Source organism: Opisthorchis viverrini, assembly GCF_000715545.1.
Source record: "Opisthorchis viverrini unplaced genomic scaffold opera_v5_332, whole genome shotgun sequence".
In the NCBI taxonomy this organism is placed as follows: domain Eukaryota; kingdom Metazoa; phylum Platyhelminthes; class Trematoda; order Opisthorchiida; family Opisthorchiidae; genus Opisthorchis; species Opisthorchis viverrini.
This window is the reverse complement of record NW_008751985.1, coordinates 274297-301122: the sequence shown is the minus strand read 5'-3', so window position 1 is coordinate 301122 and position 26826 is coordinate 274297. Positions and strand designations below refer to the sequence as shown.

At 45.2% G+C, this 26826-nt stretch overlaps 3 protein-coding genes across 3 annotated transcripts in view; 2 read left to right on the top strand and 1 right to left on the bottom strand.

Annotated features, from left to right (window-relative positions):
- T265_10043 (hypothetical protein) overlaps positions 1-4250 on the bottom strand; it is a gene marked incomplete at both ends in the record, with an annotated part of 43250 nt that extends 39000 nt beyond the window's left edge. The window contains 2 exons of the mRNA XM_009176296.1: positions 3908-4054; positions 4187-4250. Of these exons, the coding sequence (XP_009174560.1) occupies positions 3908-4052 (145 nt within the window). The remainder of the gene's footprint in view (positions 1-3907; positions 4055-4186) is intronic.
- The window catches only part of T265_10041 (hypothetical protein), a gene marked incomplete at both ends in the record, with an annotated part of 19629 nt that extends 13421 nt beyond the window's left edge, over positions 1-6208 (top strand). The window contains one exon of the mRNA XM_009176295.1: positions 6056-6208. Coding sequence (XP_009174559.1) covers positions 6056-6208 — 153 coding nt within the window. The remainder of the gene's footprint in view (positions 1-6055) is intronic.
- A 19003-nt stretch (positions 6209-25211) lies between these two features.
- Positions 25212-26826, top strand: part of T265_10040 (hypothetical protein) — a gene marked incomplete at both ends in the record, with an annotated part of 28155 nt that continues 26540 nt past the window's right edge. Inside the window, one exon of the mRNA XM_009176294.1 lies at positions 25212-25370. Within this exon, the coding sequence (XP_009174558.1) occupies positions 25212-25370 (159 nt within the window). The remainder of the gene's footprint in view (positions 25371-26826) is intronic.

Sequence of the window (26826 nt, the reverse complement as noted above, 5' to 3'; positions counted from 1 at the left end):
GAGGGGGGGGTTCGGAACCTTTTAAGGTGCCAATACCAAGTTGTTATCAATATCTACCGGTGGGGGTGTACATATTGTGCTCCGTAACTTTGGGTAAAGAGAGTTTTCACAGCACCTCCACAGAATGTTGATAAAGGTGAAAGCTCAAAGCTTTCTGACCACGAAGATAAGTCTGATGCGGTTCAGTCCAGATGCATCTGAGGTGTGGTGTTTCGTCAGACGATATGACCTTCATCACACTGTTGCACTTTCGTGTACGCGGCCGGCTACATTAGTCCCATTGGCTGGAATTATTAGCGTCTAGATCAACGGTTCTCTAAAAAATTTTATTATTATTCTTTAACAGTATATACGCAAGACACTTTTCATCCTGGGGACTGGGTGGAGCTCATCTCGGGAGCAGCTCCCTTGGGATAAATCCTATCTCTCGTGATGTGAAAAATGGGAGCGGGACACTTCACTCCTTTCGGTAGACACCTAAGAGCTCCCTTGGAGAGCGATACAGTATTTCGTTTTATTTGTTTTGACTAGCCACCAATCACATGTTATTGTTAGCGAGTGTGGTTACGACATGTGCGAAACTGACTGGTTGCAATCTGGGTGCGTACAATAATCATCCTGTCTGTGTTACCGCTGTAAGCATAGGCATGAGGTCTAGACACGTTTACGAGTTCAAGGCGACCGAAGAAACTACTTATTCATCGCGGCGTACCTATCCTAAGGAGTGCAATGAGTGGTCAATTGATTGGTGAGGGGACTTAGTGAATAAGTAATAGACAGTCACATTTTAGGATTAAACCTGACATGAGATGAATGTACAGCCTATAGGTTGATCACATGGCCTCTCAAGCATCTGCATTTGATCTTGTTACAGTGACAGCAACGCTATCTCTCCGTACCTGACTATTTCACCGTTGGTTTGGCTACCCGGTGAATCCAGCAGACCTAGTGTCAACGACGCGCTGGTCAATTTCAGTTCGATTTGTTCCGTTCATGGTCCAAATGATTGTATGTTTACTACCGCAATAACTAGGCCTTTATGAAACAGATATGAGGTCGGTTCGTGTCGACGAAAATGACGCTAGCGGATCGCATCCGATAGCGCTATTCAATGTTGACGAATTTCCTGCCCTTGAAGTTTGCGAATTCGTGGAAAACGCAGTACCTATAGCAAACAGCCTGTGGAACCTTAAATTGGTCTAAGCATCTCGATCATCGTCAGCTGAAACCGTACGCACGTGGCACATCACATCATTTCCATCGTATTCGGATTACTCTGCTCACATGCCATATTGTTCGTCATAAAAAATATATCTCTAACATCGTATCAAATAAATGTGAGGCGGTGTTTTTTGAAGAATATCATAAACCACAGATTCAGCTGGGATGCAACTGAGTCTCGTGTTCCTTGGGATAAATCCTATCTCTCGTGATGTGAAAAATGGGAGCGGGACACTTCACTCCTTTCGGTAGACACCTAAGAGCTCCCTTGGAGAGCGATACAGTATTTCGTTTTATTTGTTTTGACTAGCCACCAATCACATGTTATTGTTAGCGAGTGTGGTTACGACATGTGCGAAACTGACTGGTTGCAATCTGGGTGCGTACAATAATCATCCTGTCTGTGTTACCGCTGTAAGCATAGGCATGAGGTCTAGACACGTTTACGAGTTCAAGGCGACCGAAGAAACTACTTATTCATCGCGGCGTACCTATCCTAAGGAGTGCAATGAGTGGTCAATTGATTGGTGAGGGGACTTAGTGAATAAGTAATAGACAGTCACATTTTAGGATTAAACCTGACATGAGATGAATGTACAGCCTATAGGTTGATCACATGGCCTCTCAAGCATCTGCATTTGATCTTGTTACAGTGACAGCAACGCTATCTCTCCGTACCTGACTATTTCACCGTTGGTTTGGCTACCCGGTGAATCCAGCAGACCTAGTGTCAACGACGCGCTGGTCAATTTCAGTTCGATTTGTTCCGTTCATGGTCCAAATGATTGTATGTTTACTACCGCAATAACTAGGCCTTTATGAAACAGATATGAGGTCGGTTCGTGTCGACGAAAATGACGCTAGCGGATCGCATCCGATAGCGCTATTCAATGTTGACGAATTTCCTGCCCTTGAAGTTTGCGAATTCGTGGAAAACGCAGTACCTATAGCAAACAGCCTGTGGAACCTTAAATTGGTCTAAGCATCTCGATCATCGTCAGCTGAAACCGTACGCACGTGGCACATCACATCATTTCCATCGTATTCGGATTACTCTGCTCACATGCCATATTGTTCGTCATAAAAAATATATCTCTAACATCGTATCAAATAAATGTGAGGCGGTGTTTTTTGAAGAATATCATAAACCACAGATTCAGCTGGGATGCAACTGAGTCTCGTGTTAAAACCAAAGTAGTTTGTAAATGAGTGTATTTCGCAGATAAATGGTCTAGTTTCGGAGAGGATTGGTTAACGACCGGTGGGTGTATCAGAAGCCTAGGTTCTTTTCTAATTATTCCTCGAGTACTCGTATAAGTGATGCCAACAGAGTGAAAGGAAATTAGGTCGTCATCATCATTATCATCTACTGCGCGAATGCAGTAGAGCATTCAAGTGGACGCATGGGTAGGACATTTTCAAGTTGACCAGGATAAAGGAGACACTCAACTTTGGACACAGAATACTAGGTCATCAACCCCGAGAAAGATCCATTGAGAAAACCCTATTGCCTGCCGCCTTGCAGGCGATGCTCTTGAGTGATTGGCTCAAGGTGGGGAGATTCAGCTAGACCTAATTCCCCATCCTGAGCAAACAGGAAATATTATCTTCCGAGCGGTACCTTGTTAACTGATGTCCCTCTCCGATTTCTCCCACCTTACCAATAAACACCGGGTCACTTAGTTGTCGACCACGTGACTGATGTATCTTAGCCAAACTGATATCCATTAACATTAATAACATTCTAATAAGTATTCAGTGCCAAGATAGAAAACAGACAACGCTCACAAAATGAATAAATCATTCAGCTGTAGCACCCTTTCGGTGCTTAACTACCATGTAACCCGAAGGAAGCATGAGGGCTAGGACACTGCTAGGTTGTCCAAACCTAGACAGAAGCAGTTTATGTGCACCTCCTTCAATCAGCACAAATATGGACTTTCACTAAGTTCTGCAGTTCTGTGTCCTGTTTACCTCGTCTATTTGCACAGTGGGCTCGTAGCACGCGTTTTTACCTAGCTAACTTCCTTTGGACTGTTTGATTGACCAATTGGACGAGTGAGTTTATGCTTATATCCGTCATTTAGTTGTACCTCTAGGTATTCAGAAAGCATCTCTTCGCTTGGCTTACATAATTTTACAGTTTTTCTCCTAGATTCCTTTAATTTTGCAAATCCCTTTACAAAACTAACGTGCCGAAATTGAACCCAATTCGTATAAAAGAGGAAATAACTTGCGTGATTGACCCTACTGCTTGAGGGCCTATTCATGTAAGAAAAGTAGCATCCTACATTCCATGCCGTTTTATTGACTGCCTTAATGTATATAGTGAGCCAAAAACTGAACCGGTAAGCTTCTTTAGTTTCTCTAGTTCTCGGTATAATAATCTTTTCGAGGAACATCTCTCTGACAAGATGGATTCCCTGGAGTTCTGTCAGCAACAGCTTGGTTTGGGCTACAGCAACGGGAATGTCATCTCCAAAGACCGAATGTTTCATTTTCCCATCATTGAGGGAATTACTGCATAGATCGTTTCATAGGTGTGCAGCCACAGGCAAATTGTCGTGAGGTGGCTTCGCGCCAAAGTAGGAATTTGAAGAAATGCTCCTTGGTGTAAAGAGAAGGCTCGATCTTCGCTATGGGCAATATGGCTACCAAATGTATTCTGATGAGGTTTATTACTTACCCTGAGATCCACTCCCCCGGTTCGGGCTACATTCCAATTCAATCGCAAGCGTGTCTGTTTTAAGGGTGGCTTTGATGGGAATCCACGAGTTGCGGAGGTAAATCTCCAAACGACCGCAGAGGATCGTGTAGTCTGACCCAACCATGGCTGAAATACATGAAAGGTGGAGCGATGATTATAGGACAACCAACTGCAAACGCAAAGACCTTTGATACACAAATGGAAACATTAAGAATCACATTTACTTAACTCGAACCCCTCCAAAACAAAATACCTCACATTTTGGTGCTGCATCTTCTCATTCATTCATCCCGATATTATTCACAGCCATCCTGTCGCCACGTTCGATCAGCACCAACTGATGACACTTGCAAGCTTGTAACTGCGAGTATGAAAATATTTTCGCATGCCGGAATCGCGCTAAGTGAGATTCACAAAGAACATTGGGTCAGTCTCAGTGACTGTGCCTTACTGTAATATAATGGCTTAAGGTAGCAAGCAGTATGTAAAAAAATAAATCATTCAGCTGTAATACCCCCCGGTACCTGGCTGCCATGTTGCCCGAAGTAAGCACGGGGGCTGGGATACTGCCAGGTTGCCCAAGTCAGGACAGGGAAGTCGAGAGGCAGAGGTCGGGTTCGAACCACGGACCTTCGGGTCAGTAAATTCGTGCTCTAACAACTCGAGCCATCTCGCAAGCAGTGTGTATCCGCACATTGCGCAGCATGCATTGGCAGCCTCAGTGCGAATGGCTACATTTGTCATATTTCATGCATTTCAGGTAAAAAAATAAACATTCGTTCAGATAATCGTAACATCATTTCGGTGCCCAGCTGTCATGCTGCCCGAGGGAAGCACGAGGGCTGGGATACTGTCAGGTTGCCCAAGCCAACATAGAAGCAGTCGAGATGTAGAGGTCGGGTACAAACCACGGACCATCCGGTCAGTAAATCCGCACTCTAACCACTGAGACGTCTCACCATAAGTGCTAGAACAACGCCATGCGCATCATCATTATCATCATCGTAATCAAAGACAGCGACGTCAGTGTTTACACTGATGCTTCACTGCCGACCAGCAATGAAGTTAATCTAATTATATTTAAAGCCTTGGAGTGAAAAGAAGAGAACAGTGGGTGATGAGAGGATCTGGTGCTGGCCTATGTCAAGCATTCTGACATAACTACACCTCCAAGCGCTCAATCAGACTATCTGGAAAGAAACTGGCAGCACGAACGCCACTGACATCAATCAGCCGCCATTTCTTGCAACGTCCCCAGCCAAACACAGGCGGCGTCACGGGGACCCCTTCCGGAGCATAGGCATAAACGATGCAACTTTGTAGTCCCTGATTACCAAGGCAAAGGCCCCTGCTAAGCCCAGGAGTGAGGCAGTAATGCCTTCCCTCTGCCCTCAGGTTAGGCTGACCCCCTGCAGGAGCAGACTACTGAGCCACGACTCCGGGAGGGGTCCTCAAAGTAAAACCTAAATTCTGATGCCTCGCGGGTCAGACTATTGAGTCAGAAGCAAGGGGATGGTTCTTAAACAAAACCCTACCTCCTTTCACTGCTTTGTGGGTTAGACTATTGAGTCAAGGGCCTAAAGTGAGGTACCTCAGCCAAACCCCCTTCCTCGGCCTTAGCAACCGGGAAGCACCATTTGTCCGCACAGTTTTACGTCCACCGATGTCCCTCCCAAATTCCTTCCCACCACACAAGCAAACCTTACTTGGTCATTTGATTGTCAATTATCTGACTGATGGACCGTATGCGCCCCATTGTCTAAACAGAATGACACCTTACCAAATACACGAGATCGTTTCTACTTAGGAGCTTTTAACATCCGCACTCAGTCAAATTTGCAGAGACCATTCTTGCTGAAACCTTATACTAACTCGAAATTGGGGGCCGGATGGCTCATTGGTTAGAGCGCGAATTAACTGACCGGAAGGTCCGTGGTTCGAACCCGACCTCTGCCTTTCGACTTCCCCTGTCTAGGCTTTGGCAACCTAGCATTTAGGCATCGAAATGGTGTTACAGCTGAACGATTTAACTCATAATTGACGTATGCTGTCTTCGAAACACGCATACAAGACCCACGCGTGATTATGCATCTCAAAATGCCAAGATCCAACTCAGCTCTTTCACAGTTCGCCATCCGTGCGTTCGGTGATCTAGAAGCGATGACTCATGGAATATATGGCGTGGGAGTTGCACTCAATCCCAGAACTAAACGAGCTTTGGTGGACTGGATCCCACTGGTCGTATTTGTGCCATCCGGTTATCTAACTCAACTGAGCTGAATGCCCCTCAACATAAAAACGGTGCCTATTTGTCGGCTTAAGCCCCAACGGACTGCAGTTCTGACGCTGAGAGGGATACTTTCTATCGACAGCTATCCGGCTTTATTCGTTGAAAAGGAAGCACTGACATCGTCATTATTACGGGATTTTTGAATGCTCAAGGCGGTTGTCTGAGCTCCTCGGAATCACATTTGGGCGGTCGATTCCGAGTCGACGCTCGTCACACAGACAGCGGAGAGCGACTCCTCCAGTTGTGTGCAGAGCATGATTAGTTTCTGGCCAGTACGAACTTTCAGCATAAACGTCTGTATCGCGTAACCCGATGGCCAACAACTGCAAATCAACCATGGACGCAGTTGGATCACGTGGCCATCAGCCGCCGGTGGACGGCCAGAATTCAAGACTGCCGTTCCTTCTGGGGCACAACTCGATTCTGATCACACCATGCCTGACAGTTCGTTCCCGTCAGTCAGCAAGAACCACGCCAATCCACTATCGTCAAAGAACTATCATAGTTAAGATGGTCAAATCCTAATGAACAATTGCCTTTTGTAATACTTCACTGAGATTTCATTTCCTCGCTGTTGTATCCAACTGAGAAGCAGTGCTCTCTCTTCCCTTGGTTCCCATGCAACATAGCTGATCTCCATCCGGTGTACTTTGTCTTCTTCCTTGAGGTTTTCCCACTCAAATACTAGACTATCAAACGTTATATAATACATTCCATCAAGCTCCTAAATAACCTAGCTAGCACAAAGACAACAAACTGAGACAGCTTAACAACTCTCCATAGCAAACCAATGCTGTACCGGTAGTGAGCCTGGGGATGAAACACTGCAAAAGGTGAAGGGAGGTATGCTAGTGGCGTTTAGTGCTGTCTGTACGACTTCTTCCTGGATATCGTCAAGATCGTTGGTCCCGACTGATGCTAGGAAATCCGTACCAGCAAGCAACGAGTACGATGGCGCACGAAAATACCTCAAGCGCCAAATAGTGAAGGGCCTAAAAAAGACCGAGAGCTCTGGCGGATATCGAAGGGTTTTGCTACCGAGAAGAGCTGTTCCCTATATCAATTGGTACGACCAACTGGTCTTAGAAAAGCAACGGTCAGTGAAACCATAAGTGAAAGAGGTGGCTCATTAATTCATTCACAAAATGGTCGGCCGGTATGATGGGTCAAACACTTCGAAAAGCAGCTCAGCTGGCCTCTGGCAACACAGCCTCTGGATATACTGGATACGGGCTGTCATGATTTTTGTGTGCTTATTCTTATACTTACCATATATACTCGTACTGAACTTTTGTATGTACATTTCAGCTCATGTGCGCTTGTTCTTAGACAAGTAAAACGTTGCTTATCCTCGAAAACCTGGACTCTGTTCTAACTCGTTCTCGGACACTTTCTAAACGTCTCAATTTACTTGTCTAAGAACACAATGGACCCGCAACTACGACCTCGGTTCTTCGACGCTGACCCAAACTCCGCAGATGCAGCAAAACGCTGGAATCACTGGTTTCGTACCTTCGAAACCTATCTGAAAACCATCGAATCTTCTAAACCCGACAAACTTGAAACTCTCATCCACTTTGTCGATCCGTTAGTATACGATCACATCGATGATCACACCGACTATGAATCTGCAATCGATACGTTACGGAAATTATGTCCGTCCAAAAAATGTCATACATGCACGCTACCTGCTACAGACCTCCAAGCAGGAGAGTGGACAAGATATCGATCAGTTCGTACAAAAACTGAAATCATTAGCCAAAGACTGTGAGTTTAAATCTGTGTCTGCAACTGAATATCAAAATGAGTGCGTACGTGATGCTATAATTAACGGCCTGGCGTCCACGTCCATCCGCGAGAAACTTCTAGCGAACTCACTCTGGACCAAACATATCAGCTGGCTAGACCCCTCGAATTGGCTCACAAACAGTCACAGTCATATGTTAGTAACGAACCCATATCTTGCTCTACGATTCCACCCATTTCACAGAATCCCGAACTGCGTGTTGATCCCACCACTGCTGCTGTAAAATCCATTCAGACATGTTATTTCTGCGGTTATGATGCACATCCTCGTCCAAAGTGCCCCGCTCGCGAAGCCGTCTGCAATCTTTGTGGTAAACGCGGTCACTTCCGCCGCGTGTGCCGTTCAAAAAATACCTCCAAGTTCCACACAAGTTGTACAACAAAGCCTACTTTATCGTCATTATTCGTTGCAGCAGCTCCTACCTGCCTGGCGCATGCCATCGCAACTATCGAAGTCAATGGCATCACTCTCCGTGCTCTGGTCGACACAGGGAGTTCTTGCAGTTTCATTAACGCTAAGGTCGTGAAACTGCATAATTGGAAAATTTATCCAACTTTCTCAGTCGTCACAATGGCGTCTACATCCCTATCTTGTCGAACGACTGGTTACGCTTGTGTTTCTGTCCGATACAGAGATACCTCATACAGTGAACTGAAGCTCTTTGTAATGCCAAACCTCTGCACCGACGTTTTACTCGGGCATGACTTTCTAGGTCTACATGGCAAGGTAGAAATTTCATTCGGCGGGGATCGTGATGCGCTCACCATCTGCGGCCTGACGGCTGTAAACGTTGAATCACCATCACTTTTCGCCAACTTGTCTCCAGATTGCAAGCCTGTTGCAACCAAATCAAGAAGGCATCATCCGGATGATGAAAAATTCATTCGCGCCGAAGTTGACCGCTTATTGCAAGAAGGCATCATCGAACCGTCAACGTCTCCCTGGAGAGCGCAGGTTTTGATTACTAAGGGTATCAATCACAAACGCCGGATGGTTGTTGACTACAGCCAAACTATCAACCGGTTCACATATCTGGACGCTTACCCTCTGCCACGCTTGGACAAAATGATTGAGGAGATTTCGCACTACGAAGTCTATAGTACATTAGACCTCTTGTCTGCTTACCATCAAGTCCCCATCTCGGCATCCGACAAACCTTTTACAGCATTCGAAGCATGTGGTGGCCTGTTTCAGTTTCGTCGCATACCCTTCGGTGTCACAAACGGTGTTGCGTGTTTTCAGCGAACTATTAACAATATCATTACGACTGAAAAGCTGAAAAGCACGTATGCCTACATAGACAATGTGACTATTTGTGGCAAGACCCAAGAGGAACACGATCTCAATCTCCAGTCGTTTTTGAGAGCTACGAGGAAGTATGGGATCACTCTTAATGATGACAAAACAGTCACTTCTTCAAAAGTTATCCGCCTCCTAGGTTATGAGGTTTCAAAGGGTGTCATTAGACCAGACCCTGAACGCATGGAACCCATCCGTCAGTTACCTCTTCCGCGTACTACCACGGAAATGCAACGTATCATCGGTATGTTTGCATATTATGCTCATTGGATATCCTCATTTTCCGACAAAATCAACAAACTGGTAAAGAATAAAACTTTTCCCCTACCTGCCGACGTCGAGTTGACCTTCGACAACCTAAAGAACGAACTAGAAAATGCTACACTAATCACAATAGATTATAACGAGCCTCTGGTTGTTGAAACGGATGCCTCCGATGTGGCTATAGCCGCGTCCCTAAGCCAAAACCGTCGGCCGGTAGCCTTTTTCTCGAGGACACTCAATCCGAGCGAGAAGAATCATTCTGCCATCGAGAAGGAGGCCTACGCTATCGTTGAATCCATCCGGAAATGGCGGCATTATCTACTCGGAAGACCCTTCAAACTGATCACCGATCAGCGTTCAGTCTCATTCATGTACGGCGGTGGACAGAAGGGTAAAGTGAAAAACGACAAGATACAACGATGGAGGATTGAGCTGTCCGAGTACAAATATGATGTCATATACCGACCTGGCAAGGACAATCATGTCGCCGACACTCTGTCACGAAACGTATGTGCTTCCATGGGGAGCAATAACCAACTCGGAGAGCTCCATAACTCCCTCTGCCATCCAGGCATTACCCGTATGTTTCATTTTGTGCGTTGCAAGAATCTCCCCTACTCCGTCGACGATGTCAAGCGCGTCATTTCCTCCTGCAAAGTGTGTGCTGAACTGAAGCCAAGATTTTGGAAATCCTCTGGTAGACTCATTAAAGCAACACAACCTTTTGAACGTCTGAGTTTGGATTTTAAAGGTCCTTTGCCATCTAATACACGCAACCGCTACTTACTCACTATAATTGACGAGTTCTCTAGATTCCCATTTGCATTTGCGTGTGCGGATATGACCTCGGCAACTGTGATTGACTGTCTCACACAAATCTTCTGTCTGTTCGGAATGCCAGCCTATATCCATTCCGACAGAGGCTCATCGTTCATGTCGTCTGAGATCAATAGCTTTCTTCTGGAGAAAGGTGTTGCTATGAGTCATACATCAGCTTATAATCCACAGTGTAACGGTCAAGTTGAGCGTCTCAACGGTACTCTCTGGAAAACAATAAGCTTAGCGCTGAAATCTCACAATCTCCCGCCTCCCGTTGGGAAGCCAGCCTATATCCATTCCGACAGAGGCTCATCGTTCATGTCGTCTGAGATCAATAGCTTTCTTCTGGAGAAAGGCGTTGCTATGAGTCATACATCAGCTTATAACCCACAGTGTAACGGTCAAGTTGAGCATCTCAACGGTACTCTCTGGAAAACAATAAGCTTAGCGCTGAAATCTCACAATCTCCCGCCTTCCCGTTGGGAATCAGTACTCCCTGATGCTCTACACAGCCTCCGATCATTGTTATGTACAGTCACTAATTGTACTCCACACGAACGTTTGTTCCAATACGCACGTCGATCAACATTTGGAATATCGTTGCCATCTTGGTTGACCACCCCCAGTTCAGTTCTGCTGCAACGAGGTGATAGGTCATCCAAGTACCAACCACTAGTAGAAGAAGTTGACCTTCTGAACTGCAACCCACGCACACATTGCATCCTTTGATTCTAGAACAGCGACGCATTCTTCCTTACAGTTTGAGGAACAGAGAGGCTTGATTCAGCACATCACTTCCTGCCTACGTCAGCTCATATGTGCCTGTTCAAACACTGTCGGGGTGAATGTCATGATTTTTGTGTGCTTATTCTTATACTTACCATATATACTCGTACTGAACTTTTGTATGTACATTTCAGCTCATGTGCGCTTGTTCTTAGACAAGTAAAACGTTGCTTATCCTCGAAAACCTGGACTCTGTTCTAACTCGTTCTCGGACACTTTCTAAACGTCTCACGGGCGAGTGGAATGTAAACCTTAATCGACCGTTGGAAGAAGAGATAAAGGACGAAATATCTGCACTGTGCCGTGAAAAAGGTAAGAGGACTGGACGGTCTGTACCCAAAGAAGGCAAGAAATCCCCGGTGGCCCATCTAATAGAGCTCATTGGTGCGATATGGAGTGGGCAGAAAAGGCCTACAAAATGGGGCATGTCGACAGTCATTCCTACCTTGAAAAGGAGCATTCGGACGCTGTGTAAAAACCACAGTAGATGTGGTATTGAAGGTGCTCTCTGATCTTATCCTTCGAAATTTGACTGAACAGAGTGAGAAAAAGATCCATGAAAACCAAGCTGGGTTTCGCCCAGCAAGGGAATGCGTCGACCATATTTCCACCCACCGACAGATTCTGGGACAGTGGTACTGTTTCCGGCACCCAACAATGGTTATTTTCCTTGACTTGAAAGATGTCTTTGATTCTGTGGACCATCAGGTACTATGAGTGTCCGTGGGGCAAAGGTATCCTCCAGAAATTATCGGCCCTCCTTAAGGTGCGGACGTGTGAAGGTCTACAGGAAGCTCCCGCCTAAGTTCACTACATCAAATGGTGCCATGACTTCTTCTTTCACCTTTCCTCTTCAATGTCGTCTTTGATACACTTATGGTGCACTCACTCCCAGCCTCTAATACCCGTCCTGCCGAAGTCTTTCCGGGGCATCCGCTCACAGGTATCGAGTACGCAGCTGATGAAGCTCTTCATGAATATGACACCGTAGTCATAGCAATATTAAATAACCTAAATAATTCTGCCTCGGGGTTTACCATGCGCTTCACACCAGCAATGCAAAATGCAACTGCAAAACTAGGTGGGCCTGAACAATAACCTAATGCGGATGAGTAGTCATAGCAATATTAAATAACCTAAATAATTCTGCCTCGGGGTTTACCATGCGCTTCACACCAGCAATGCAAAATGCAACTGCAAAACTAGGTGGGCCTGAACAATAACCTAATGCTTGCGGATGAGCCGACTGAGAGGGTAGGCAAAATTTTCTACCACGGCAGCTGTATCAGTTCTGGTAGTCTCGCCAAAACTTATATTTCTATCAGGATCGGGAAGGTCAGAGGAGCATTTATGAACCGGCATCATCTGTGGCGTAGGCGTGGCATCAGTTTACCCGTCGACGGTCGAGTTTACAATGCTGCGGTGTGCTTCATATTATGCGGATCAGAAACCTAGCCACTTTACCCCGGGGACGTCAAGACTTCCGGTGTTTGACCATCGATGTCTTCGGAGCATTGCCCGAGTCTTAAGGGAACACCGGATCAGTAATAGTGAAGTACGTCAAATAGTTTTCGGGGGAAATAGCTCCCACACGATGGATGGACTAATCACACCCCATATTTTGCGCTGGGTTGCCCACATGCTCCGTATGCCAGTCGACCAACTTCTTAGGAGGGTGGAAACGAGCCAGAGGATGTCAATGACTTGTGAAATCCATTACCAGCAAATTCAGCTGCGTTGGCCATTGCCATCTCCTTGGATGGGGACCCCGAGAGGGGACACATTAATGGTTGGAGACATTGTCAGACATGGCCCAGTCAAAACCTCGATGGCGCTCATGTATTCAACCGACTGCCTTTAATGCAGAGCTCTCCTCCCAATCTCCCCGAATAAGCGTCTAATGACAACCTTGCATTTGCGCATCAATCATATGAGTTGCCGCCTCTAATGCACAACTACCTTCCCCATTTCCCCAAACCATTGCAGCTAGAACTACTGTACGACAAATAAGCAGGATAATGATGACGATACTTAACAAACGCCTCTGACCAAGTTACCCACATCTCACTATCTCATACGAGGCAATGTTCGATGAGTCGTGGAGATGTTTTCAAGTCGAACTTTCCGACTTGATTGTGGTATAATTCACTCTTTCTCCTAGCTAGTAACAGAGGGGATCTTCAAGGGTCCTGTTTTGGAGTCATCAGATTTTTTAATCAACACTACTGGTCTGTCCGATGTTAAAGAAGGCTCTCAAATCCTGCGGGCTACAGTATGCTCGTAGAAGTGGTGGGCCTCTATAAGTTGAACTGGCGACGTCTACATGGTGATTAAATCTCTGCCTACTCGAAGTCCGACAGCTAATTCGAGTTAGCTGTCGTTTTGCACACGTGCTGTACATGTAGCACATAGTTGTTTTACGGATAAGGAACAGGAATTGATTCCTTCTATCCAGGAAGCCTGAGTATTGCTTAATATCTGTGTAACAACCGTCTAATCCATGATGCTAGTTCCACAACCTGATTACTCATCACACCAGACAGCAGAACTTCACAAACGACTGTCCGAGTCAGAAATTCAATAGGCAGATGACTGCGTTGGGAAATCCTCTTGGACGTCCTTGTTCCACTATTGTCACACAACTACCGCGAAAGGCAGAGTTTGGTTAGCTGGAACTGAGGAGGACCGACAAGTTACCAAACCAACAGCGATTTTTCCAAAACCAGTTTTCGGCTCTCGGCCTACGACCAATAACGCCAAAAACTTCAACGGTCGCTTCCCGCATTCTGGTTGGTTCAGGCAGCCGTTAATTCGGTCGGTCTTTGTATGAGGTACTCCAGGCAGGAGATTGTCCATAGTATAGTGCTGCGATTTTCGGCCAACGAATCGGGGTTCCTCTCATTCTGCAGAATACAATAACTCTAGAATGTGACATGGAGCAAAAGTGACAACACCGACGCCTATGAAAGAAAATTAAATTTTATTAAAAAGGTAGTGTGTAAGGCTAATGTTTCGTTTTAAAATATAGCATTCTTCTGTCTTATATTGGTCAGAAAAGGTTTTAATTAGTTTTGTTCTTAACTTTTGGTGCGCATTATCTTGTTAACCTCGCTTGTCTGGAAAGGCAACCGGTCACTAGAAACAAACCGAAATTCTTTCCCCGAAACCATATAGTTTTGAAGTTGATGACTTCACGAGGATTTGGTCTATTCTGGCTGCGCGTTTCGGTGCCATGCTGCTCATAGGTTTTGTTAAAAAGAGTGAACTCTGAAGGTCACCGACAACCACCTACCCACATATGATGACCAGTTTTCGCGATCAGGCAAGCGTGTCATCCATGCACAAGCCGGTATCATGACTGACAGGTTTTGCACAGGCCAGGAGGCACGCGTATTAAAATTGCATTTGCGCCTAAGCAAGCGAAGAACGATTTGAATGCTTGATACGCATAAGTTAAATGATCGAAGCAAACGAGAATATAGTTCAAAAAAATAGAACAGGTTATCCCGGGAAATCCTTATGCATTCCGCGTGTGTTATGCACAGTTTAGCGCTTATCAAGTGCCCAAGTGACTGCCCATTGCAGTGTTCATGCGTCCCATACTGCCCTTCGTCGTCCTCTCTACGCGCAACCATTTTATGGCTACCAACACAACTTCCTTTAATTTAAGGTCAGCGGAAGACCTTTGCTTTTGTTTTCAGGTATCTAGAAATCAACCTAACTACATATCCAAGGCTTTTGGCACTCGCACTCTCAACTTACTTCCGCTTATGCAATCACATTTCTATGAAGCAGAGGATTATCAGCAAAACAAATAATGTTCCTTAATGGAGCGTGCCTTGGAAACGTTACTATTTGCAAGAAAAACATCGATGTTATTTCTTGAAACTGTTTTACTGTACTATCCGGGGAAACGTAAGAGACCGTCGAAGCTGGAGAAGAAAACTTTCCTAAGACCCATCATTTATGCACTAACAAGAGAAAGTGGAAAAAAGGACAGACGGGGTCCACGAATTCGAACCGCGGACCCGCCGATCGCAACGCACTAGCTTATCCCACTATATCACCAAGCCACTAAATGCCGATGATAGAAAACTAATTGGAGCGGCTAGGCCAGTTTGCACCAACCGAATGTTCCGGGTCAGATTGTGCATGAATCGGTGAAGCACGAAATCGAGTCGTTACATACATTACCGACTCATGGTTGTTTCAAATGGGGGATGACATTTACGGCAGTTCCAGCGTAAAAGTCCACCCGGGTGGCCAGCTAAATTAAGCTTGGATCCATCATGCTCGTCAGAATTAACAAATTAGATGAGCTTGTTCAACGGGCTTCGGCAAAGCACTGTTTTTGGAAGTTCACACTGCCTGCAGTTTAATAATCCAGGCACAGTATGCAATATTGACGTGAATATGCTTCTCTGAGAATGATCTCTGTTCCCGTTTGTGCGCTACCAATCAGGGGAGAATGTAGCGTTTTCGGATATCTGCATGTAAATTACCGAAATCCCTGTGGGATATCTTTCCTACTAAAAAGCATGACGTCACCAAGCTGGATCACCTCATAGTGTGTACCGGCACTGTCGGATAATACGGCCAAACATTACCCTTCATCAAGATAACCGTAGGCGTTGTCGCTTCCCTCAACTATCTGACGTAACTGTTAGGTCCACCTCTAGTTGCGACGCTGTTTGAAGCCCAAACCATGCAGGCGGCGAGCGGCAGTCTTTTATCGCCATAGCTGTATGCGTTCAGTCACCTTAGGTCATAATCATAATCGCTAGGTCGGTGTCTGTGTTCTACGCTGACAGGGGCATTAGGTATGCATAATAGTTGGGTTTAACAGCTAACGGCCCCCTCTATACCAGTAATTGTGCGCATTGCCACTTCCCTTGGCCACCTCTCAGGCCCGCACATGTCCGCGCAGCTGGATATGGAGCCTTCGTTATGCATGATAGCCCGATGCAACGGTCAACACCCTTCAATAGCATACGTTGTCGCCCAGACATACGCACGCCTAGACCGCCATTGACGAAGTATGTTTTCATCTACTTAGTGCACTGATACAGTAATAATCCTTGTCACTCCTCGTTTTCCGTAAACCACTTTCACTCCACGGTGAGAATGGGATGGAAATGTTCATTCAGTTTAAGCTCCTCCATATCTTCGGTAGAGGTGTTCAAACGTTTCACTTTTGTAAAGATGAACTTCCCATTTGCTGAATCATTCTCATCGCTGATGGTGGGGACCTTGTGTGTGCTGGCTTTGCGACGCCGAAATGCAGTGATCACACGCAATAGCATCATAGGCATCAGCAAAGCTATAGCTAAAGAGGAATGTATACAAAGCATTAATAAGATCCGTTGGTATGAACTTGACCGCTAGTATTCGAGAAAATCATGTGTTTATACGTGCGCCCCCATAACCATAGCGACGTTCTGGTGAGTATTTGGATACTTGGTGTCAAACATGCTGATTCAAGCCTCCAATCCCTGGCTTCACTTTACGACTGCTTTTGGCACTGATGCCTTGTAGCTTAAAAATAACAGTGGCTCCATCGTCCTCATCATAATTCAAAATCACAGAAAAGCCCTCTCGTCAACTGCGGGCTCCGGTCACGGATTCCAATCATCATCTCGTTTGCTTGTGTTTGAAGACCGACTCCACATCTTAGACAAACTAAACAAGTTTGAAGCCGCTCGTCGTTTCGAGCTACAATGGGGCTTCTTTGCTATTCTGTCATGTGTATTTATCCTCATTTAGCTCATCGTTTTTGTCAAATTAGTGCCACCCATCTCCACTTCCACAAAAACGTCAGAAATGTTCGAATTGGTTGGCGTCCGAGACAACCGCTCCTGATTCCGGATGAGTGTGGTTATAATCTAAACTCGGGCTGCCGGCTTGGTCCATCCCGTATCCCCGGGAGCAACACTAACAACTTCAGGCGTTCCTTGCCCAAAAAGTGCATCGATCGGAGACTTTCGCCAGCCGACCAGCCTCCACAGACCTACGGTCCTGTTTCTCTCTTGGGCATCCGAGTAAACGCCTCCTTTGTATCGTAACCTATGGACCGCCAATGAACCAAGCTTAGATATCAGTAGAGAAAAATGGTCGACGGATGGTCAGACTCAGGATTGCAGACGTTCACACCCGCATCGCAAAATACAAGAGGACAGCTAGTGAGCACAGCAACCCGCCGATGACTACAGGGCTATACCTCGTGGAGCAAATTCTACCGGTGATAGAAGAAACCTACACTTACCGTTAAGGTCAAGAGAGCTTATATGGAAAGCAAACTGTCTCAGATGACTAGAAGCCATTAGTACAAAAGTAATGACAACATAAAGGAAACTACTCACAAGGCTGCTGAAAACTCTTCGATAGCCCACGACCAGTTTCGTCCTTCTTGGGCCTCATCAGGTAGGCGCAGTCCCCGAGTTTCCGTCAACCTTGTGTTCTACCTGAACCCGAATTGCACTGCGATAGCAACATGTGTTGATAAAGAATCTACCCGAAAGGCTACTTACAGAGAATAAAGAAAATCCTGTCGCCAAACGGTCCAATTAAAAGCACCTAAGATGCGATAAACATGCAGTATATGGCCAGCTTAGAGCTTAGAAATCCATCACACTGAACAAAATAGCTTATCAAGTTCGATGAACGGTCATTCCGGCCACCACATTCAACAAGACACTCAGTGTGCTTTCCTGCAAAGAAGGCAAAACAGTAGAAAAGTTGAAGTAGAATAAGGTAGGCATTGTACCAGAAGACAAGCGACAACCAGTGCTGATCATGAACAAACCGTATTGCAAACGTGCCACTCAAAGACACCACTAGGTATCGTCACAACCGAACAAGACAACCTGCAAACGAAAGCAACAAAAACATACGGAAAGTTCAATATCTCTATAAATCTACAAAAGTGAAATAATGAAGAATAAAATCTTGTGATTTGGCCGCCTTACGCTTCTACGAACTCAATAAAGTGCAAAACAAACAAAACCTCTCCGGTCAACGGCATTGCTCCTGGGAACGGGGAGCTACAATTTTCCAAAAACCTACGTAAATAGTTGAAACGTCCCATTGGCGTGTCTTAACGCTCAATGGAAGCTGCTGGACGGTTTTTCGGGCTTGAAGAGCATGAGCATAAATCAAGATGAAATCATGGTTTTATTTAGTGCGAGCTAAATACTGACGTCTGTAGCTCTCTATTCTACCAATCCTACTATGGCAGAGTTATTGTTTTATGATAGCTTACCAGATAGATCGCTTGAAAAAGTACGCTACCGCCAATTACGCGACTTATGCTTGATCACACATTTCGAGATCAGGCAAGAAATCTACGAACAACCATGGAAGACATCAATGGAGTTATTGATTTTGGGATTCAGGACAGAAGTAACGAATGCGAATTGTACTACTCAATGTGCATCCCAGAATATGGATCCGCTACGTGGCCGACATCCTCGTTTCCATCAGAAAAAGGGCAAGCCGCAGCAAGAAAGTCAATAAGCAAACGTTTTCAACGACACCGAGTTCTTGGTCAAAGAACAGCATGATATATAAAACTAGCGATTCTAGAAGCATATACCACTAAATCGCCAAGCGGACTACCGAGATCCAAGGGTGATGCATATATGCTAAATCTGAGATTTAAACGAAACCATTCAAGTTGTCACGAATAAACAAATGTACACCGAAAGCAATAGTGATAATCAGTAATATAAGTAGGATCCACTCAACTGTCGCGACAATCCGGAGGAGAAACAATCACAAGCTCACTACGAAAAGAAGCGATCAATTGTCTCTCATCGCCGTGCACAAACACAGGAGGGAAACGTGTTTGACTGGACAGCGTTTGCATGCTGGCTCAAGCAAGTACGAACACAACAAATATTTATAAAAGCGTGACACCGTGCAAACGGATACATAAAAAATCAAAATTGACCCCATTCGCTAACCTTTAAAAGGAAGAGAATGCCAATATATTACTCCCGTGGTTCTCCTCTGAGATTTCGATGAACTCCGGCACTCCAATAAACATTTCACCATTGCACATTTCAAGCCTATCCCTCATGATCAGCATCTACATCTCTGCCATTCATGAACATCCGCTAACATTCTTTACACCATATGCTCCACTTTCGCAATCCCGACTCGAAAACTCGAAGCCTTCTCTAAATGCACGTCGTCATCCTCAAGACCTTCCCCGCCCTGTCCTTGCTAAAGAATACATCCCTGGAAATCCGCCTGTAAATCCAGAACATCAATTACAGCAGAGTAAAAATGCAATTTTGTGTAGCTTAACAGAACGAGGCACACTAGATGTGTCGCCTCCGACGTGAGTTGCCTTTCCTTAGACTGGTATACACCATCCTCCAAACATGCACATTTACATTGCATCTCGCGGTTTATCCGACCTCTCGTCAGTGCGTGCTGTTATGGTCATCTGCTTTTCGAGTTTAAGTGATACCTGCTAATTCACAAAAAGGACCAATGAACCCGATTTCTGAACTCACGGTACTATTGCAAAGATAACACACATGTTTAACGAACCTAAACTGATTCTCTTTTTCAGATGCCGTATGAGTTACAAAATAGGGCTGTACAATCACCGGCCTGAAGATAAATCGCAGTTCACTGGGCCGAAAATCTATATCGTTGCAAAGAAACAAATATCAAAGACTAGTAGCCACAGAAGAACAATGTCCGACCAAAGTCCGTAAAAGACAAAAGATCAATAAAACAATAAGACCTTAGGTTTTTTCCATCGAGGGTATAATTATGGGAATCGGCTGTCACAAACGGTGGAAAGCGGGAGCACATTTTTTATAGGATGTCTTCTACACGCACTACGACTGATAATTTTTCTAGACTCAGGATTTTCAGCACCTCTTTCCAATTGGCATGTAGTATCACAAGGACATTCATGTCTCAGCTTTGAACGCTAAAGTTTGCTGCTGCTCTCAACTGATAGTACATTTTCCTCTGCAGCTTGCTCACCCACTCCCCGATGGACCCTTACTAAACCGACTCAGAATCTGTCTGTGATGGATCCCTTATCTCCTTTTTGTCCTAGCAAAATGCAAAATACTCCTACCTCCTTGAATGCCTCTAAAGTGGCCGTCCCATTACACATGAACGAACTACGGAATCACATAAGCTTTGACCGCGATTTCGAGAAGCGCTTGCTTACACCTGCGCAGTTTCTGCTAAGCTCCACAGACGAATGCACAACCGGAAATTACATCACTTGCGTGCCATTCAGCTGACGCATATTTCTCATTTACATATTTGTTCATCTCGCTGTCATCGATTGCGTACAACCACACCCTGCCATCTCAACCCGAATTTCGCTCATCGTCCGTGAGAGGGTCCAGTGTGGCCCCACTATATCAGCCACAAATTGTAACCACTTCTAGCCGCCTGCTATATCGGGGCACCATTTTACCTGAACGATGGTCTCTTAATCAGGCTTTTTGACTTGTTTGAGTCTCCAATCTAGATAAGACTGCCTTATGCCCCATTTGAATGACAGGAATGAACCATCTCGTGCCCTAAATAGGTCTAGGAGTATCCTTAGCCAAATCCGATCGTAGTTTATCACGATTCATTTGCTGGTCTCAACTGACTCACCCAGGGGGTTCATATGCGTGGCTGTTTACGTACCCACGGACGGCGTCGCTATGGCAGTTACGCAACTGTTATACCAAGCCTGATGATCTGCCGGTAATCCAGCATATTTGTACTATTTTCGATCGAGCGCATCGAATGCACCCTCTGGCTCACGCCGAGCTACTTAATTTTTACCATAACTTCAAAATAGTGACCACCCTATTGTGCTGTCTGCACGTTCTGCCCGTAGGTCCACCAGTTCATCGTGTAATACCGATGAAGATGAAACAATTTAGGACACCCGATAGGATGTATGCCGACTACCGTAAAAATACATCTAAATTAATGACTAACAAATTTCCTGACCTTTTCAGGTTGAACGTCTGCCTCAATGGTAAAAAACCTTTCTCTAAATGGTTTATCAATAGCTGAATAGCTGAAATCATTATTCATTTACTCTTTTAAAACATTTTCAAACCCAGTACGGCAGAAAGCGCGTGAGCAAGCTACCTTTTCCGGAAAATTTTCCACCGTCTTGATGGAGACACAATACTAAGGCAAGTGAAACGTCAATTCCGCGCCCCAAGTAGACCTTGAGCACGCCGAAAACAATTATAGCGAAATCGCACTGTCTATGGGGTGTAAGGACTTCAAATAATTAAACATCAAATGCTGAATGTTTTGTATGTCCACACTACGGCTTCAGAGAAATTTTGAGTATACGCCCCTAGGGAGATGTACAGAAATATACGGATTCACGGATTCACGCGTCGGCGTACAGGACCAGGGCATCTGCCCGAGCTTCCCGATGGGGCTTATTCTTATCGCTTAGCTTGCTGATTCAGCTAGCTATTGGCTCCAATTCAGGGGATATTTTGTTAATCAGCTGACTAACATAAGGTTTTCATTCTCCAAAACCTTCGAGAATGTACCTTCCGTTATTCCAATGATGCGTACGATGTAGTAAAGGGTACGGATTCCTGGTCCCTAGATTAGAGGACTTTAGGCATCGCCCAAAGTGCGTAAACCAATGTCGTCTTAGCACTGGTGTTGGCACATGCCGTCGAATTTCCGTTGGAGCAACAGACCAAATCACAAGGGACTTCAACGACCTCCATAGGTATTGTTTATATACTCCTCCGTTTTCGAATCCAGGGAAGGAGAAAAATTAGAGAAGCCAACTTTTCTCGCGAAGCTCTCACCGCTTCCAAAGACTGAGCCGTGTTGGCAGATGAAACATGAACTCCTTGCCCAAAGTTAAACTTCGGTATGTTCAGAAAGATTTTGCCAAACCTACCACTCTTTGGAACGATCCCAAGTCTTTGAATAAATACCGCCACCTTATATAGAAGCTTCCTTTGTTTAAACTATAGCCTCATATGGATTTTTTGGTATGCGTCTGAGGACTGGTGTAAAAACAGCATATGCTTTTGGGTTGCAAGTGGCCGCACCACTGATTTAGCAGGTGACTCCTGCTAGAGAGTGTGAGCTGATGAATCAGATGAGGATGGAAATTTTGCGCATTTCCTGTTAACACTCAGTAGGTAAATCCGCATCTGTTCAGCATTGTTTTGTTTACTACTTTGCTTATGATCATAAGTTACGAGAGGTTTTGTACGACGATGGTCTGTAAAGCGGCACCAAAATGAAATAGCCTTTGAGTACTCTCAATGCCTTGCTGAAATTCGATACATCGTCGTCTGAGGCATGACACTTATTGGCTGACGAGTTTGGGAATTTCCTAACAACTCAGGGCGTAAGATTCACCATCGGACGTATTGGTCCACTATGGTGAGTTCGCAATTAGCAGCTCAGACTGAGTATGGCAGCTGATAAGAATTTGGGCCCGGATAAGCCCCAGATATAGGAACACGTCAGTAGTGCGATTGCGAAAAGTTTATTACAGCCATATTTTCTTCTCCAGAGGGCGGCAGACTGCATTATCCGGCAACTGCTTACTCGACGGAAACGTCGGTGAAAGACGCGCAACAAACCATATCAAAAAGTCTCGCTTTTAGCAAGCAGTCGAATTGGCTACAACATCGTCATTACCGATGAAACGGCAGTGTGACCGCTAACCCACCGAAGAGCGTCAATGGCCGCCCGAAATGCTGTCGTACCACCCTGAGAGTCTCAAGAATTCCTTGAGGATGTCGTACTATGCCGAAGGTCTCATATGAGAATATCAGCCGCACACCTCGAATCATACTGACAGGAGAGAAAAAACAGTGTTTGCGCTGTAGGTATCTGGTAATTGAGAACACAGTTATTCCCTTGTTTTATTCGCTCTTTGCTTTTTAAATAAATATTTTTCAGCGGGAGCAATTTGTTCATTGTGTATTAACTACCAAATTTTACCTAAACTCGATGAGATCTATCTCCAAAATGCTCAAGATGTAAGACGGCCAGTGGAATCACTTTGTGGTCACCAACATGAGCATACTGCTGTTTCGTTGAATTCGGAGAACAAACATCTGGATGAACTGCTGGTCGAATTGGTGGAAATTGCCAAGCATTCCAACGTTGTTAAGATATAGGGCATAGAAATTGCAATCATGTGAAGAGTGCTTTTAGATCAGCAGCGATGACTCGAGGTGGTGTACAGTTGTCAGCGAAATGATCTGTGTTTAAAGGTACAAAATCCAAGCAGAGTAAGATCCAATTAACCAACCCCACTCCCCGAACTTGAACCAATTGCTCCGGCATACCGCAGCAGGCGAACAAATTTTATGAACGACCCTAACATGATTATTCCATTATGGAGGATGGTTGAATTTTTTCTGTTGCTCGTACCCCCAATCCGAGCTTCCTGCTGCCGTTGCGAAATCGTTGCGAAATCGCTAACTTGAATAAATCATCGACACCAGTAAGTCACGGGAGAATCCAATAAGCCAAACACCAATCGGTTGGTTTATTGTTATCCCCAAGAGAAAAAAATTTGACGTGGCAGTCAAATAAACCACAAAGCTCCAAGTTTTCAGAACCATGTATAACAAAGTTCTTGAGATACTTATGCGACAATCAGACCCAATCTTTAGTTCCTGAACGCGCTAAACCTACAGGAACTTTAAAACATCAATTGCCTAAACCAAGCTTAATTTTTACCGTGTAGCGCATACTGATATACGGTAACTAAAAACGGTGATCAAAAAGCGTCTTTATGTTGAACAGTGGCCTAAAATTTGCCTATTGCAGCAGGTTTTCTGAGGCTTGAGCTTTCCTTCAATTGCCAGGCGTGGGCACCAGTTCATCCAAAGTTTTTTATTGTACACAAAAGAATAACTCCGAAGAACTAGTGCTCCTGGTCATTTCTGGTTATAGTTCCATTTCATCTAAGTAATTTATTTTTGAGAATAAAAATGCGTCGATTCCAGAATCCTTCCGAAATGCCTATTTTTATTGCCTGTTGATTCATCCTCTTCCCGAGGTAAGGGACCCTGATCTTATGCACTACAGCGCATTTAGCCTTTCCTCACTTGCGCGGCACAAAGAAGCTTAATCCCGTAAGCTCTGTGATTTCTTTTTCCAAGCACTTCACAGCAAACCATGTTTAATTTGAACCTTTAGGAAGCTTGTAAGACCCACTCCATGACCTGGCCCGGAGGTTGACTCACGTAGTCCACAGGCATGCTGGGATACTCTAGAGCATGTGCAGCGCTCATTTACCGAATTTTTCTTTGCGTGTCTATCCGCACCACCATGACGTCTTTGCCGTTTGTTACCTTGGCTGGACTTTTTGTGGCTGACGTGCTAAGTAATACCGAGGCCTTCCGCATCGGCATGTCCACCAAAGGGCTTACATAGCTGACTCTCGCCATAGGCTTTCTTCCTGTCTTCTCTATAATGTCCGCAGACGTTTTTTGCTCTCGTTGTTGACCTGCCGAACCGTGTTTAGACAAAACTTTTCCTTTACCTGTATTTCAAATTATGGAACAGGGTCCTCCTTATCCGTACTATATCTCCCATGCAGGCTTTCGAAACATCGTCGATTGCTTGCTTTCAGTTGGGTGTGATGAGCGTCTTTCCGTGCCACATTTCACACTGGACTATTTTTGAGAGGCCCTGAAACCTTTTAAGTTGCGTTCTCACCATGGCTGTCCTATCGCTTGGTCCTAGCAGGTGTACCCATTAGCATGGACTATACAGCGTTAAGCCAAACACGAGACAGCCTCCTTCTTATGTGTTCTAGGCCAGTAATTGCCTTCTTGCCTACCTCTTGTGCAAAGGCATCATTTTCTGGGACTGTATCTTCACCTACCCATTAAAGTATAGATCTGCTGCAGATAGCCTTTAGTACCTGCTAGTGTAATTGTTCTCATGCCGATCTCCGCTGACCCCGTTATGCTTTCTTTACCCTTGGCTCTGACTTCCGGACCGGACTACCTACGCATTGCTCCTTTAAAATGGGTCCCATTCTCGGGTTACAGTGTCAGCTCTGTTTATTGTCTGATGTTATTCTTCGCCGAGTTCTAACAAATGTAAACCAAAACGAAGCCGTATTTTCTCAATCTTGGAAACCATCCTACATCCTCTTATCACGCGAAGAGCATCCTGGTCAAATGGTAAGTCTGAAGATGAACGGTGAATGAAATTCTTAGTTTAATTTGACAGCAGTGACCCAGTACCCGGTAAACATACTCCTCCCTTTCTGTTCAGTCTACAAAGTAGATTCTAGTTAAACTGCAACCCCTAGAAATTATCTCCTTATACATTGTTCTAGCACAGCCAATAATTATTTGTCTAACTTCCCTCCACAGGCCGATCCCCCTTTGCACAAAGGACACCCTCCAATGCGATTCTGTAACCGCTCCCCGTATAACTCACACTGTACTCGCCCCTACCAACTAGCTTGGTGGCTAGCCTTCTTGATCGCCACCACGTCAGCAAAATCTCACCTACCCAAAATAACGCAACTGCTCTCGTCTTGGCCTTACGCCTACTGGTCGACCGGTAGTCAGTGCAATAATAAGATAAAACTACTTCCAACAGAAGTGGCCTCTTGCATCGCCGTCTGAATGCACTGCCCGATATCTAAGCGAAACCAGGTGTGCAGTGATTGGTTGTGTCCTCATATTTCATCGGCAACTTCAGCCTGACTTGGTTGCTAGGCCAGCCAACTTTAATCCATTTTGACGTAGGCTCATTTGGCTTACTGCCACCCCCTCGAGATTTTCTTCTAATCGTAGACAGCATTCTATCTGCTACATCCCGATATCCACCAGATTCTAGTGAATTCATCCAATTCCCCCAATTATTCAAGCTTTGATCTCCACAGGCAGCTGCTTCGAACGCGCTGCATAGCCTTCGACTATCCCGCCTGGTCCAAAGCAAGCACTCATATAATCCTCCAACTGAGCCAAAACTATCTTTTACGCCACACCTTCTTGACCTCAACCGTGTTAGTTTCCTAGATCAACCCGAATCCAGCTGCCACAGAAATGGTAACCCCCTGTCCGAATGCCGTAAAATTGACTTCCCTTATGCGGCTGTCCAGAAAATTTGGAACTTAAGTATGCTGGCGTGGCTCGAACATCCCTCAGTTGGTATGCTGTCTCACGTTGGGAAACAAAATTATTTTTATCAGCCTATCGGTTACGGCACACACAACTGTGTCAAAGTTTTCTGGTGGTGCTCCATAGTGGATGGACCAAACTTTAATGGGTCTTGAAGCCCACTATGCTACAGTGTATGTCGATTAAGCATTTACAGAACCTGTCCCGCCGTTTTGTTCAACATAGGCAGATGTGAAAACCAGGGCGGTCTAGACGTTTGGGCCGGGTTTGGGACAGGTGTGGAATTTTGGTGAATAAAACGTCGAAGCGTGTCTGCCAGCCACGCTCTAGCAGCAGCTTTTTTGGCCAGACATCTGGGCTCAAGTGACTGGTGGGGCATCATGTTTACTCTCCAGCCTAAGTGTCGGCATACTGGTGAACTAAGCCTACATGCAACTATGGAGCCAATTATCAACCCCCTTGTTTTGCATTACTGGCCGTAGTGTAGTAGGGGCCGTTTGGTCGT